The sequence below is a fragment of the Gymnodraco acuticeps genome, unplaced genomic scaffold, assembly GCF_902827175.1.
Source record: "Gymnodraco acuticeps unplaced genomic scaffold, fGymAcu1.1, whole genome shotgun sequence".
Lineage (NCBI taxonomy): Eukaryota > Metazoa > Chordata > Actinopteri > Perciformes > Bathydraconidae > Gymnodraco > Gymnodraco acuticeps.
The window spans coordinates 987,197-1,002,294 of NW_022991588.1; the positions used below are offsets into that span (position 1 = coordinate 987,197).

Below are 15,098 nucleotides of genomic sequence, written 5' to 3' on the forward strand. Positions count from 1 at the left end.
TTAATTTTTGGTGTTTTTTACTCTTTATCATGTGAAATGTATCAGGATGTGTAAGCGATACAATGCTGTGACCAATTTTCCAGTTCTTGTGAGGGTGGGGGGATTCTGTTTGTTTTCTCATATAAAGAGAGGTAGTGCAATTTCCTGTAATAAGAAAACCAAAACCAGGAAATGTGAAAAATGGTTGTATTGTCTGTTAAATCTGCACTCCTTAATAAAGAAATAAAAAAAATACAAACGTTACTTTATATTAAGTATTTACTTATACTATACTATGCTACTACTTATTCTTACTCCACTACAATTTAGAAGTAGGCTACATATTATACTTTGTAATTTCACTGGATTTGTTTAGTAACTTTAGTTAATAGTTCAGTTTACATAAAGTACTCAAAATATCATCAACAAATAGGTTCAGATATTATGATGTCAAATCTTTATAGGCTACGAATGAATGCATCAATGCTTATGAACGAATAATATCCTATAAATGTTTCTGAATCGAACTATTCTGCGGAATTTCATTTTCATTTCAATCTTCATTTCGAACAGATTAAAACAAATAACAAATACATTTTTTATTGTGGTACTGTAAATATATTTTGAAGCTAAAACTTGTGTACGAAGATCTGAGTTATTTCATCACAGATGGATTCTCATACCTGTCCTCCTAAAGGTGTAGTCGTCAGCGGCACATTCTCATAACTCTGAGCACAACTTGAGTGATTATGTGATGTGTCCATGGTTTTCACCTTTTTATGGCTACTAGTTGTTTCCCTGTGATACGAATTCAAGAGGGAAAATAGACATGTAGTCCTCACGGAGTAGGTTTGATTTGCAATTGTGAGAGATATGGCCATTTTCTGATTAAAACACACGAAAACAAACTGCTTTGTACCACAAGGCACTTGATGTAAAGCTTCTACGTTATTGATGGACGGACCATTGGACCAATCAGAGTTCAGTTTTGCCAACGTTTGGTGACGTATCACGTGCAAAGCGGAAGTACCGGTAGATGCTGTAAGCCGTGTTTTCTTCTTCTTGAATGCTACTCGTTTTGGAAAAGGTACAGTTTGTACAAATCTACAAAATGAAGTTGAACGTGTTGAAATAGTAAGCAGTAATTAAGGCCGACTGTTAACAAGTTACATTTTGTTTATTGAAATATACTCTTGAATCCGAATATCTAACAGTATTAGCTAGCGAGCTAGGCTAACATGTGATGTTCATGTAACAGAGTTATTCTTGTTGCGGCTATGTATACATAATATAAATGACTCTTATATTGAATTAACAAAAGATCAGTTTAACCTGATGATAATTTACATTTGTCTCACTTCAGGTGTGATCATGTCAAGGCAGCCGCTGGGGAAGACACTGTTGAGAAATGTAATCCGCCACACAGATGCCCACAACAAGGTGCGTTTGAGTTCATGTGTTTCCGAGACACGTTGGAAATATGCCCTTTCATTAGGTGTACAAAGCTAGAACTGGTGCTGCTTTATACAACAGCCTGAGATTTGAAACATAATAGCGTCATTGTGTTGCGTTATTCCAATGTGTTTTGTATTTTATCTACCATCATTGCTATAAATAACGAAGCACTTTTATACCAATAAAGGACTGGATTACCTAAAGCCAGTTGAGTAGCACTTGAAATGTTTGGCTCTATGAAACCTGATGTACTTATATGATTCTGTTTTCTTCAAGGTTGTGTCTTCCTGGTCGAATGCACTTATTGTAAGTCGCTTTGGACAAAAGCGTCAGCTAAATGCAATGTAATGTAATGTAATAAGGGTAGACTAAGAAGCTAAATGAAGTGGTAGCTGATTGTCGACCAGGGATAGTCTCATTGCTTTGCCCTGGGGCTACTCCTGCTAAATGACAGGAGGTATGGGGCCAGTTAATAAACACAAACTAATAATACCTCTGACGGGGGTATGGAGGGGGGTCTCACCTAGCACTTTTTCTTTGTGAACAAGCTCTGTTAGTCTACTGATATGCTTTTTGATGCACTTTGACAACTTATCTATATTGAAAGTTATTTTCATGGATACATCAGTAAATGGTCATCTGTCACCGAACCGAGTAGTATCAGTAATATCAAGATTCAAGACTTTTATTGTCATATGGACATAGCTACATTGTAGTTATGACAATTACATTCTTAGGTCACAGGCTACTCCAACGGTGCAACACAATACAACAGATAATAGTGCAAGTAAATAAAATAAAATGGAATATAATAGAAATTGTGCAGAATAGTCTATATATATCACTGGAGTAGACTATACAATGGTTTAACATTGCAACTAAACTTACTTACCTACCTAACCCTGCTTTTGCTGGAGGCACTCTTACTTTATCTTTACACACCGTATATTTGACCTATTCCTCCATTTTCTTTGCACCATTATGTCACTATGTTATTTGTATGCGATAGTTGCTTTGTTTGAGAAGCCAGGGACTTAAGCTTTTCATTTCTACCTACTACGCTGTTGCTTCTGTCCGTAACAATAGAGCCTTTAAATCATTGAATCTTTAATCTGTACAGTTGTTTAACTTATCTTCATTATTGAGTAATCTGATGTTTTATTATTCAATTAATCAATTGTTTGTTATATGAATGTAAGAGAACTATGAAAAGGATCCATACTTATCTCGTACATTCAATGAAAAAGCAGCACTTCATCACATTTGAGAGAACCAGATGACATGTGGTATTTATGTTAATCAAATCTCTTAAATTGTTAACAATTATGAAAATATCTGAGAGAGTTTTCTGTCTACAGAAGAACTCTTATCCTAGAGATGAGTTGTGTTTTTGACCTGAAGCTTTTTCTGATCCAGATTACAAATATATCATTAAGCTAAGATATAAATGTATGTTACGGATATTTCACAAAAGAAAGGCTTCACAAACTAATTTGCATTTCAGGAATTAAGTATTTTAATCCTGTATACTGAAATGCATTTTGTGCATCTAAATAAAGCATTTATAACATGTGTTTGTCTAAGCATTATGAGTCTGGGCAATCTGTAATGTACTTACTCTTGTTGACTTGCTGCAGATCCAGGAGGAGATGGAGATGTGGAAAAAGCGAAACTATCAGGTCCACACGTCCCACAACACACATTTTCCTGACACAAAGAGTGAGAGGTAGGAACAGTGAATGTCCCAATTTAATTTGAGACACAGAAACCCAAGTGTTACCAGAGCATCATTTGGGAGTATGTTTCATAATGGAGCCCTCCGTTTAGAGACCTGTTACTGTATGTTGCTGTCTGATTTATTGATGTAATGGTTTTTCAGGGGACAAATGCACTGTGATCGAGATCAGCCCAGAGACCTGAGTCGGGGGAGCAGAGAGCGAGGCTCGGAACATGACGAAAAGGAGGCTCGATACTGGAGCCGCAAACTGTATGAGTTTGAGGCCAAAGATTCTGACAGGTACAGCACAAGACTACATCTTCATCTAAACATGTATTTTTTGTGTACTTCTTGGGAGAATTCTTGCTAAATACTGCTGCTATTTCTGAAAGGTGAAAAGAAGAAAGTTGGTGTCCTTCTTTGTATTCTTGACAGTTTTAATTTCCCTACATGATAATGTAACATAGGGGAGTCGCACAATATTGACAAAGCTTTATCTTATGTTTTCAAATGCCAGGTGGGGACATAGTGGCTTCAAGGAGCTTTATCCAGAGGAGTTTGAAAGGGACAGGTAAGCAAACATGGAACTGCACTGCATCAAATAAGCAAGAGATTAAAATGATTCTACAACTTTATTTCAAAGGGGCCCTCTAGAGATTTGACACTGTACTTCCATAATGTTGGTGCTTATTAAGTCATTTTATAACACCAGTCATCACCTCTTTGTTGTAATGAGGGCTGTGACAACTGAATATTTTCATTATCGATTCTGTGGAATACTTCAGAGAATATCATTTTGGTCAATGAATGAAATAATTAAACATGTATGTCGAATCTCTTAAAGTCCAAGATGATGTCTTCTAAAGTCTTGTTTTGTCAGTGCAAAAGCCTAAGACATTGAGTCAAGTATGATCTAAAACAGAGAAAAGCAGGACACTTTAGAGGGTAAAACAACATTTTACTTGTGGATTGCCCCTAAGAATTATGTCATACGTACTAAACCTATCTAGCCTCATTTGTTTTATATTCAATTTGTCTTTTCTTTTGTGAAAAAAGCAGTGACACAAAAAAGACTGGGCGCCACAAACTGAAAAAGGCCAAGTCTGACACAGAAGCAAGCTTATCCAAACGATCCAAAAAATCCTCTCGAAAGAAGAAGAAAAAGAAGAAGAAGAAGGACGAGGCGGAAAAGCGTAAGAAAGCAGAGTGCTCGAGCAGCGACAGCAGCAGTGATGACAGCAATGCCCCCAAAGACAAGCAGCGGAGGGAAAGGACTAAAAGTCGACATAAAAACAAGAAAACTGTGAAGACCAGAGGGAGAGAAGAGGACAGCAGCTCAGGCGAGAGTAATGATGAAAAGGAAAGACGAACTCACAGGCGTAAAAAGCGAAAGCAAGACTCCCACAAAGACTCAGACTCGGGGCCAAACTCAAAAAGGAGCAGGAAGAACTCGAAAGCAGCAGGCGCAGAGAGTTCAGATAATACTTCTCTAGACTGAGATTCAAAGACTTGGACAGAAACAGTCGCTCAGGTAACCACCAAAGAAAGTACTGCACAATTCTCTGGCTCTCCTCAAATTCACAGAGGGCGTCTCTCTGCAGGCCCTCTCTGTGTTGTACTTTGTGAGACATCAACAAACCTGTGCTGAAGGCTCTCTGCAGGCGCTCTGTGTGGCAGTACCTCATCCATGAAGGGGGGGTGGGGTGTCCTGCACCTGCCTCATCATCAGGGATTCTGTGTGCTGCAGGCTCATTGATTGATCATTGACTCTCGGCTGTCAGCCTCCCAGGAAGACTTTCTGTCCTCAATCGGCCGGTGTTTTTTAAACCACATGTATTTAAGAAATGTTTTCCAACTTTACTGGCCAATTATTTTAAAATGTGCATTTTTTTTAACATTTACTTTTTGTATACCAACAATTGAAAAATAAACATCTATTTTAAAAATATTTTTGGTTATTTAAAAATGGTATAAATGCTTTGTCTTGTGATTTTACTGTAAACAAATCACATTTAAAAAGAAAAAAAAACTATCCATCAATTTATCGACCAACAAGTGTAGCCAAATCTTTATATACATGGTTCCCACATGTAACACATCAAAATCCTGTCCGTTTGTGAATTTAAAGTGGTATAAATGAAGCTTCTGAAAGCAGACATAAATACATGATTCATTAAAAGTGCTTGAACTCATTTATTGCTAGGACAGAAATTGTTATTTCGGTCTTTTTGTTTATTTTTTCACTCGTCTGCCATCACTGTAACCCAGAAGTGAGAAGCCATCACACATTCAAACTCTCACTTTTTAATTGTTGTCTGCTAGTTCATGTTAAGCTTGATTGTTCTCATAAGAACTTACAGTGTGGTAACAGTAATTAGCCTTGATATGTGTCTCAAACTACGCCGTGTCGATTACTCAAGGTAATTGAGCCTGGAAAAGTCCTTGAATTTTATGTTCAAGTCGGTGAAGGCGGGAGCCCTGTGTATAGTTTAGGAACTGCACAAAGAGAAAGGAGGTGAAAAAGGAGAAGGGTAACACGAATAACCCTGGGGATAGCTCTGTAACCATTAGATACATTTTTAAAAATGTATTTAATTCCTATATTCTGTCATAGATGATTAGTTTCCACCATCTGTTGGGTAAACATTCACTTGTGCTCAGAGCTAAATACAGAGTGGAAGTGGAAGTCAAATCTAGACAAAAATAAATGTCCGCTCTGAATACTTTTTTTTACTTGTCAGGCTGTTAGTAAAGAAAATTACAGAGAGCGGTTTCCTCTCCGAAGACCATCGCGGATCAAAGACCTTGGTGCAGCAAACTTTTTTATGATGCAGGAGGAACACCTTATAAATCTGCCATTCATGATCATCATCAAAGAGAATACATGTAGTAAATCAGCTTGATGCTAAAGAGCTGTAAGGCCTTGTGGCACTCCGGATAAATGTAATGCCTGAGAAAAATATTCAGTCACACCAGCAGAAGTCCTGAAAAAGAAAGACAACAGCACTATTTAACAACATGTTCTGTGCCGCTGGTCACTTTCTCTGCACCACACTTGTCAAACTACATTTGTATTTAACTTTCTTTTTTCGATAAAGTCGAAATAAGCCTGGTACCAAGTCCTGGGCTATCTGGGTATTTTTAGATAATATAATGCTGAAGGAAGTGGTGGAATACCATTTGAAAAGTGTATGCTTACCCGAGAAGCCCGGAGCACTTTACAGAGTCAGTGTCAATAGGCTAAGTGTTCTCTCTAAGCAGCAGAGAGTGGGATATGTTGAGCTTGGCTGCAAACCCGGAAACTTGGAAAGCAAAAAAAGCATAAGAAATGTGGCTGGTCAAATCTGTGTTGACTGATCTTTCTTAAACACATTGTAAAGGTTAATACGATTTTGGCAAAAGGGCAAAATCCCAAATTGAGTGCTTTATTGCTGAAAAAGTATTCATAAAATAATTATCTAGAAAGAAAACAACCAATAAATAGATGTTTTTCTTGTTGCATTATATTAAATATGTATTTTGCACTTCATACCAAAGCTTTTCAAAAAGCAATTTCTCAATACACCTATACACAATAAAAGGCACAAATCTGCGTATTGCTTAAGTCTACACTTATGGTCTGCGAGGGTCCACAATAAAAAATGTTTTAATCTGAAGCTTTTAGCTAGCTTCAGGCCCATTTGACATTCCTGCCCTCCCCCAATAAACACGTTTTTAAATGATTTATTTATTTATAATTATAAATAAACTGTGAACTGTATGTGTATGTCAGATAGTAATATAAAAGTAATAGCTACATGAAAAACAGGTATGAAATACTATATGACAGTAAAACAAGAATACAGTTTAAAAGGGGAGTGATTAGTAAAATATCCATAAAGAAATAGAAAATCTGTTTACAGTTCTGTTTCATATGGGTGTTGAGAGATGTATCCATATGTCTCTTAATTTTGCTCTCAAAGTGCACCAGATTGATGCTTTAACTTCAATATTAAAACATAAATCTTCCCGGGGGTGCATGCCCCCGGACCCCCCTAGAGGATGTTTGGTCCACCCCCCACTTATAAAAAATAGCACTTTACCCCTGCTTACACCTATGTGAGCTGATTATCGAGCTCCACTGTGGTTTATGTCTTGAAATGTAAACAACTTTACCTTGCTGTGTTGAGCAGTTGATGAAGGTCCCCTACTATTGAAAGACCCTTAAAGCAGTAGAGGATTGAAAACCCTTATGGTATGGCTGTAGACTGCTGACTTTTGCTAAGAAATAAATACAGATTCAATTGTGGTATTTCATAATTGTATCTTGCTACACAATACATAATAAAATATGTCTGCAATTCATACTGTAGCGTTCAAAAAGTAATTCTTCAATACAGGGTGTGAATTGTTGCTGATGTCTATCACTGCAAGTCTCCTCAAATGGTTGAGATGGCAATAGGTTTAGATAAATGTTATCACAATTTGTCCAAATTTACAATTTCACTAAATTGCTACATTTGGAGAATTTCTCACAACAACTTTGTAGTGTGTTGATTTAGTACATTTTCAGGAAAGACACACCATTTGCAGGGAAGTAAGACCTGACATGATAAAGCACAAGCATGTTCAGATTAGACTTCGGTGAAAAAAACTCACCCTCACCAAGTTGAGGCACTTCTCTTGCAGTCACTCAGAACTGCTGATAAGACACAACGTGCTCTGCTGTTCCTCCAATGTTCGCTAGTTTGGCTGCCCCGGCCAATTCTGAAGACTGGGAGAAGTCTCAGCCTTCTCCTGTCTAAGCACATTTTGTGTTCAATAATGGTTACACATAGGCGGGAGGGAAAAACACTGCCGCTGCAGCTCCCTCGAGCTGTGAGAAATGGGAAGGAGCTCACTTCCTGCAAACCTTCAGGACTTAATGAGGAGAAGGGAAGCCGTTGGAAAATGTGTGAACCGCAAATTGACAGCCAAGATTAACACTCTTAAGGTAGGTCTAGCTGTAAAAACAACAAGGTTTTGTGCTAAAATTGGATGGTTTTTGGCTGAACATTGGTTAAGAATGATGGATAAAACGGACCTGAGGACCCTGTTCTCAGCCTCAATCTATCACTGAGGATGCAAAGAGGAGATTTGAGAGGATTGAAAACCTCTAGTGTGACTTATCTCTGTGCTCCAGGTTTTATCTCTATGCTGTCCACACAGCTCAGTTTCATCTCAGCCTGTTAAGTAGCTGTAATCAGAGGGAGGCTGGCAGCAAACACATCTTTCATCCCCCCCATTTATTTCTGTTTCCCTCTGTCATGCGTTTCCCTAACATATTATTCCATCGTCTGTGCTGTATGCAGTATTTAAACCAATAAAGCTTGTGTATTACACATTGTAATTTTGTTGCAAGTAGATAAATACATATACGTTCATCAACCACGGTATAAATCCTTATAAGAAGCATCTCTAAATGGTGTATAAACAGTTCCAATATAACACAGTTTAATTCATACAAAAATGACTTCATACAATTGATACATGTTTTCTCATTAGAATATTTATCTATTTATAAAAAACAATTATTTTGAGAAAACTTAAATTGCCATGAGATGTGGCTAAAATCTTATGTCTAACAAGTTTTTTCAACAAATTCTTATTAACAGTTTAAAAACCTGACAAGTGATTTGTTTTCACAACACACTGTGAGGATATGCTCGTGTTTGTAATTATATCATCAAAATATGATTATAACTGTTGTATAATTCACGTATTATCTGTTTACACACCATTTACAGATGCTTCACAAAAGAAGGTGGTGAGCACAATAAAATGTCCTTATCTCTGTTTATAACTACATTATTTTGATATGTATTGTACTGTTTGTTCACAAACAGTACTGCTTTTAGGTGGTAGATAGATAGGGTTTAGGTTGAATACAAGTCTAAACTGAACCTTCAAAGCAGGGTGCTTTACAGGCTTTCTCCTGACAATAGTTATAAGCATCTTCCCTGCAGCCTTGAAGTTAATGAGAGCGTTACAACGCCTTGTCTCCCCCTAGAGGGATCCAACACATATTACACCCTTGTTCATAACAACGGGCTGCATTTGAATTCAGCATTACATTCAGTTATCACGTCCCTCGACGTCCCACACCCCACTCTGCTTCCGTGGTCGTTGTGCAGCTTTCACAGAATCCTTATAAATAGCACCTGGTAATCAAATATTTATCATCTCAATGTGCGTGTGTCTCCTTGCAGCGGGGACACACTGCTGCTCCTGAAGCACACAAATAAAACACCAGTGATACAGTTAACCCACACAAAATGTTTAATTCCCTTCGTGAGGGGATAAATGGTCCAAACTTTGACATACTAAATAGGGCGAGGTGTGATGACACAGGTTTTTAATGTAAAAACTTGCAGCCAACACCCAAATGCTTTGTAAAAAGTCATGTGACATATGACTTACTTACTTACATAGTTAGTACACATACACCAATGTTTTAATATACTTATATATGTCTTTTTTGTTTGTTGTCTTTTTATCTAGACCAGCCAGATACAGAACCGATTAATATACAGTCACATCTGGAACAATACCTATTTAACATCATACAGTCCGACTGTCAGAGAGGAATCCACGGTTGGTCTCCAAGTCCATCCTTGCTATGCTAACATTAGAAATCGGTCTGTGTAAAATCCTGTTCTTTTTTAATGATCATTATTGTATAGACTGGTGGTGATACATGTCATTGTATCTCGTGTCTTCTGTGCAAAAGTTGTTTTTGTTTGAAAGAACCCAAAACATGATTGACATAACAGGATACCTGGCTGTTCACTTTACAGAAATGATGACTTTTTTTTTCCTCTTTTTTTTCAACAATTAAACAGTCACATCCAAACGCCACACCCCCTTGGCATGTCACAGAAAACAAAAGAAGAACATTAAAAAAAAATCCAAAGATATGCTTCCCATCTTCAGGGTGGGCGGCAATGATCGAGAGGACAGTTTATGACTACAGTGAGCAGCATCCTCCATTCATACATCTTTTTAGAATAAGGCACTGCTGCATAAAGAAAGGACATGGCCAACACACCTCTCTGGGAGTATGAAGGGGAGGCAGGATGAAGGGAGATGTGTTCTTCTCCAGCAACTCACACACAGTTTGCATGTGTAAGTCAATGTGCTTGTGTTCATAGTTTGCTATGTATGGGAAAAGTGTGTGTTTATGGCATGTAGACATAGTTGTGATTTTACATGTGTGAGTTGCAGAGCCATTTGTTTTTCCCCCGGCTACACTGCTTTGCTCAGACTGTGCTCTCAAGCATCCACTCAGTGCTGCTGAACGTAACTCTCCTGTTGGCGAGCGGCGAGGACTCCGTGTTGAGCTGGTTGGTGGACTTGTGCCACCTTGTCCTCGCTCTGCGTGGGTAACTATGACTCTGAAAAATGGAGTAATCCCCTCCGTCAAAAGAGAATCTGTGCCTAGTTCGTGCCAGCTCATTAGGGAGTAATCCCATGTTGGCAAGGGCACCTTTCTTGTCCTTGAGCCTGGGAGCCTCCTTGGTGCCAGCGTTGGGGCCTATGAGACACAGGGACATGGTGGAGCCCGTCAGGCTACTGTCCGTCTGCGTGTCCTCGGATGGCGGGCCGGAGCACTGCGCGTCCAGGCTGGTTCTTCTCTTCATCTTGTCGGCAGTCATCGGAGGCAGCTCCACCTCCAGGATGGCAGTGGTGGCTGCTGGATTCTCCTTCTTCTCATTGTCCGCCCTCATCACCAGCGCCATGCACTGTTTGGGTGCGTGCGCATCATGCTGGCCCTCATCGGACGGTTGCTTGGAGGCGGAGCGCTGGAGCCGCTGCTGGCTGCCGTTGGTCTGCGAGTGCATGCTGGAGCTGACCTTGGAATTGCCGTCCTCCGGGCCGCTGTAGGCCTTATAACGTATCATCAGGATGATAATGAACACCAGCACTGAAGCAACAATTATACCGCCAATAATAATGATCATAGTGCCTCCCAGGAATTGGCTGTGCATGAAGCGGCACTGGCTGACCTCGTTGGCCGTGTGGAAAAGCACACAGCCAACCACACGTGTGGCCGTTAACGATGTGATGCCGTCGTCGTAAACCGCCAGCACACAAAGGTCATACTCCCGCCCCGCGGCCAGATCATTGATTAAGAAGTTCTTGTTGGTAGATGGGATCATTCTGCAAAGAAAAAAAAACAGCACAGAGGTGAAGATATGGACGATTAATCATTTAAATTACAACGCCCACATTTACTGATTTGCATAAGGTGTATTAAATCACACAAAGGTGTCAATTCCACACAACAAAAAGACAACCATTGCAAATATCACTCATTCAGGTAGACAGAAATATAAAGCTCAACACTTCATTAGAGTTGACTTACGAGATAATATGGTATATCACAAAAAGCAGTGATAAGTTGCTCTAAGTTTCTGTATAGAATGACAGCAAGGGTAAACACAAGGTGATACACAAGGCAGAGGAGGTTCACTGTTATATACAATATGCCACAACCACTGCAGGGGGCAGGACAAGTGACGCATGATGTGAAGGCAGTTTGGATGTGTGAATACATAAGGTTACATTTTGTCGGGAACTTCAAGATTACACGACTCTAAATACAACGGAGGAAGGCTTTGTCTTCAGGTCAACATTGGCGTTAATATAATTAGAAGCGTGTTCCTTCTCCCCAAAGGGAGAATTTGATGGTTATCATTTGGTAATAATGCACCTCCTAAAGACCAAACAACACTCCGCTCCATGCCTTAACTGGATGTGAAAATTATACAGGAGAGCGAATCATTATATCTGATAAAACAAAAAGGGAAAAAAAGAAAGAAAGGCGACGACTATTATTAACCTGCCCCATGAATACATCAATCCTGAAGTACTCCTCGGGTTACAACATCCGGTTAGTGTGCGTCACATATTGCATAAGAAAAACATATTCTCGGATTTCAAACATTATTAGAAGAACGTTTGCAAATCTTTTACTAACTATTTAGAAAATAGTGTAACTTTGCTTCTGTTGATTTTGCCAGTTTTCTATGTTCACTTTATATATTTCTCACACATTATTTGTTGCAGTGGTGAAAAGTTACTAAAGCCTTGTAATTAAATACAGTTTTCAACGTGTGATAACATATACTCCTCCCTCGCTACAGTACTTACAGCTATACAACCATAACCATACAATAAGCTTATAAAGTAAGATGGTTCCACCTTGACTATAGACATTAAAAAATATATATTAATGCTTGAGTAATGATCATTTATTAGACAAATAAAAGCCTCCAACAAGGGCCATTTTGGATAATAAGACATGACTCTGTTAATAAGCTACATGTTGTTGTTGAATTGAGTACACTTACTCTACTGCTGTTTCTTGCTTGATTTTTTCCATTGTTAAATAAACCAGTGTATGAAGTCAGTGTCTCGCTGGAACTTTTTACTACATTTTGAACGTTTATTAGTTTTTAGAAGTTCGACAAGCAACATATTTTACTGTTAAACTTCCTAAATTATTTTATAGCTGTTTTAAGGCCCCAAAAGGGTAACATTATCCAAAGGAGGAGCACAATAAATGAAGGTAAAGGTTTGTAAGGGCAAATCAACTGTACAACTGGACATTAAGAGATTACAACTACCTCCAGCAGAATGTACAGTAAATGTAACAGTACAAATGAACTGAGACATTTTGAATGCAGGGCTGGGAAAGTGCATTTCTTATAGTGTGGTATTGCTTCTTACCTAGAAAACCAATGTAAATCATTCTTCCACCACTGCAACCGAGCCTATCATTAGAAAACCACATCTAATCACACTCTGTGTTTCAACCAATTAATGCAGGCACTTGCTAATGATACAAACAGCTACATGCAGTGAAATAGTTGGGCCTCATGTAATTGTTTGTTGTCATATCATGTTTTAATGAAAGGGGCATTTAGTTCTTCAGAGTGCTGGACTCCACAATATCTTCAACTGATGCAACAATCTACTTGAATGGGTTTCTGCGTCTGTAAATATCTACATTTAACTGCACATGTGATGCATGTTATTATGCAAATTAATTTAAATGAATGTAAAAAAAATGTCCTCCCTAGTTTATACCCCAGACTTCACTATAGGGGTCCTGCTTATATCTGGACATACTTAATCATTTTGCATCTTTGGGATATGTCGAACTGCCATAATGGACCGTAGTGTCATTTAGCAGATGGGGACTCCAGATGTCTTTTCCTCATGTCCCTACTCTACCACCCTCTCTTATCTCTCCATCCATCCATCCCCCCACCATGCCTTACCTGTACACCAAAGTATCATCTGCGGTGCTGTTGTACTGAATCTGGTACATCCTGATGCCGGGGATGTGGCGCTCAGATGGCCAGCGAATCACAGCGGAGGACGAGGTCAGCTCGCTCACCATCACCCTCCTGTCCTGCTTGTCGTAACCCTTGGTGTCATTGCCAGATTTGGTGGAGGTGGTGATGTCTGAGAGGCCGGGGTCCTCACGCATGTGGCCTGTGTTGTTAACAAACAAGGGTAAGGGGATCATGTTGATCTCAACAGCAGCTGTGGCGATGCCTGCGGCATTGGAGGCCACACAATTAAAGGCCCCACTGTCCTTCAGCGTGGTGATGAGAATATCAAGGGTGCCATTATCATACAGGATGGTGCGGGAGTTGTTATGCACCAGCTTGCCATCTGGAGACCGCCAGTGAATTTCTGGGTCTGGATCACCCACTGCTTTGCATTTGAGAGTCACACCCTGCCCTTCCATCACGTAGGGCTTTGTGGTAAGATGTTTTGTGATCAGTGGAGGCTCGCAGATAAACTCCTCCTCTTGGATGGACCAGAAATACTTGTCCATGAGGTGGTCCGGCGAGGCACAGGTCTCCAGATCGTCCTCTCGTGTCAGCCTGCGGAGCCACAGCAGCTCACAGTTACAGTGAAGAGGGTTTCCTCCAAAGCTCACAGCCAGGGTGGAGGAGCTTGAGCCCGTAGTGTCCGACAGCACCTGAGCGTGCTGGAACAGGCTGTCCGGCGGCAGCTTCTGCAGCCTGTTAGACGTCATGTCCAGGCGCACCAGCTTGGTGAGCAGTGTAAAAGTCCCCGTTCCAATGTGGTCAATCAGGTTGTGGTCCAGCGTGAGTGTGTTAATGTTGGTCATTCTGGCTATGGCTTCCCAGGGAAGGGTGCGCAGGTTGTTATTGGAAAGATCCAAGTCCTCTATGGTGACGACAAACTCATCAAAGGCGGTGGCGGCCACCTGATGGATCTGGTTGTTGCCCAAGATGAGGTGCCGCAGGTTGATGAGGCCTTTTAAGTGGTCTGTCTTTATCGCACTGAGGCGGTTCCCGTCCATGTGGAGCGCCCGCAGGGACCGCAGGCCGAGAAAGGCTAGAGGGATGATCTGGCTGATGGTGTTACGGGACAACGTGAGGTGCACCAAACTGGTCATGTTGAAAAAGTCTTTCCTGCGGATGATGGTGATGAAGTTGTCTGTGAGTCTTAGCTCCACGGTCCTGCGGTCGATGGAGGGGGGCACGAACAACAGACCGGTCTTAGCACAGAGTAGGGTCAGAGTGGGTGAGAGGTGCTGGCAAATGCAGCGGCCCGGGCAGCTGTATCCCTTCGACAGAGCTGCGCACAGCAGCACGCAGAGAACCAGCCGGTCCATTGTTGATTTGTTTCCAGGTCCTGTGTGAAACAAACAGAGAAAAAAGGAGAGACATTGAGTCACACATTTTTAAAGATTTTTTTATCAATAAATAGCATTTATGCCTTATGAGAGCCTGCTGCAAAAATCAAGAGTCTGACCGAGATTGCAGAGACTGCCAGCAAGGTATCAATCACAAAATGAAATTGAGCTTTTCTGAAATAATGGCACCTGGGAAGATGAAAGGCTGCAGCAACCTATGTCTCTGTAGCCTTTTAATGGCAATGA

General features: G+C 40.2%; 2 protein-coding genes across 7 annotated transcripts in view; one reads left to right on the top strand and one right to left on the bottom strand.

Moving 5' to 3' along the window:
- Positions 1 to 939: 939 nt before the first annotated feature.
- Positions 940 to 5,121, top strand: nkapd1 (NKAP domain containing 1). Of its 3 annotated transcripts, none has more exons than XM_034197842.1 (6): positions 940 to 1,066; positions 1,343 to 1,419; positions 3,072 to 3,160; positions 3,314 to 3,451; positions 3,669 to 3,722; positions 4,208 to 5,121. In XM_034197842.1, the coding sequence occupies exons 2-6, from the start codon at positions 1,351 to 1,353 to the stop codon at positions 4,647 to 4,649; spliced, it is 792 nt and encodes a 263-aa protein (XP_034053733.1). In that variant the 5' UTR covers positions 940 to 1,066; positions 1,343 to 1,350; the 3' UTR covers positions 4,650 to 5,121. The 3 variants fall into 3 exon arrangements, with proteins under 3 accessions (XP_034053733.1, XP_034053735.1, XP_034053734.1); XM_034197844.1 differs by having other exon boundaries at positions 4,211 to 5,121; XM_034197843.1 differs by having other exon boundaries at positions 1,006 to 1,113.
- A 4,304-nt stretch (positions 5,122 to 9,425) lies between these two features.
- The window catches only part of lrfn1 (leucine rich repeat and fibronectin type III domain containing 1), a 167,368-nt gene continuing 161,695 nt past the window's right edge, over positions 9,426 to 15,098 (bottom strand). For all 4 annotated transcript variants that reach the window (XM_034197929.1, XM_034197928.1, XM_034197931.1 and 1 more), the window contains 2 exons: positions 13,456 to 14,851; positions 9,426 to 11,329 (listed from right to left, as the gene is read on the bottom strand). In XM_034197929.1, the coding sequence (XP_034053820.1) occupies positions 10,429 to 11,329; positions 13,456 to 14,831 (2,277 nt within the window). In that variant the 5' untranslated portion in view covers positions 14,832 to 14,851 and the 3' untranslated portion in view covers positions 9,426 to 10,428. The remainder of the gene's footprint in view (positions 11,330 to 13,455; positions 14,852 to 15,098) is intronic.

What these genes read in the sequence shown, in the direction of transcription:
- nkapd1 (XM_034197842.1), top strand. Translation starts at nt 1,351, where the DNA reads ATGTCAAGGCAGCCGCTGGGGAAGACACTGTTGAGAAATGTAATCCGC. An exon ending in CCTGACACAAAGAGTGAGAG is followed by an intron (nt 3,161 to 3,313) that starts GTAGGAACAGTG and finishes ATGGTTTTTCAG; the next exon opens with GGGACAAATGCACTGTGATC. An exon ending in GAGGCCAAAGATTCTGACAG is followed by an intron (nt 3,452 to 3,668) that starts GTACAGCACAAG and finishes TTCAAATGCCAG; the next exon opens with GTGGGGACATAGTGGCTTCA.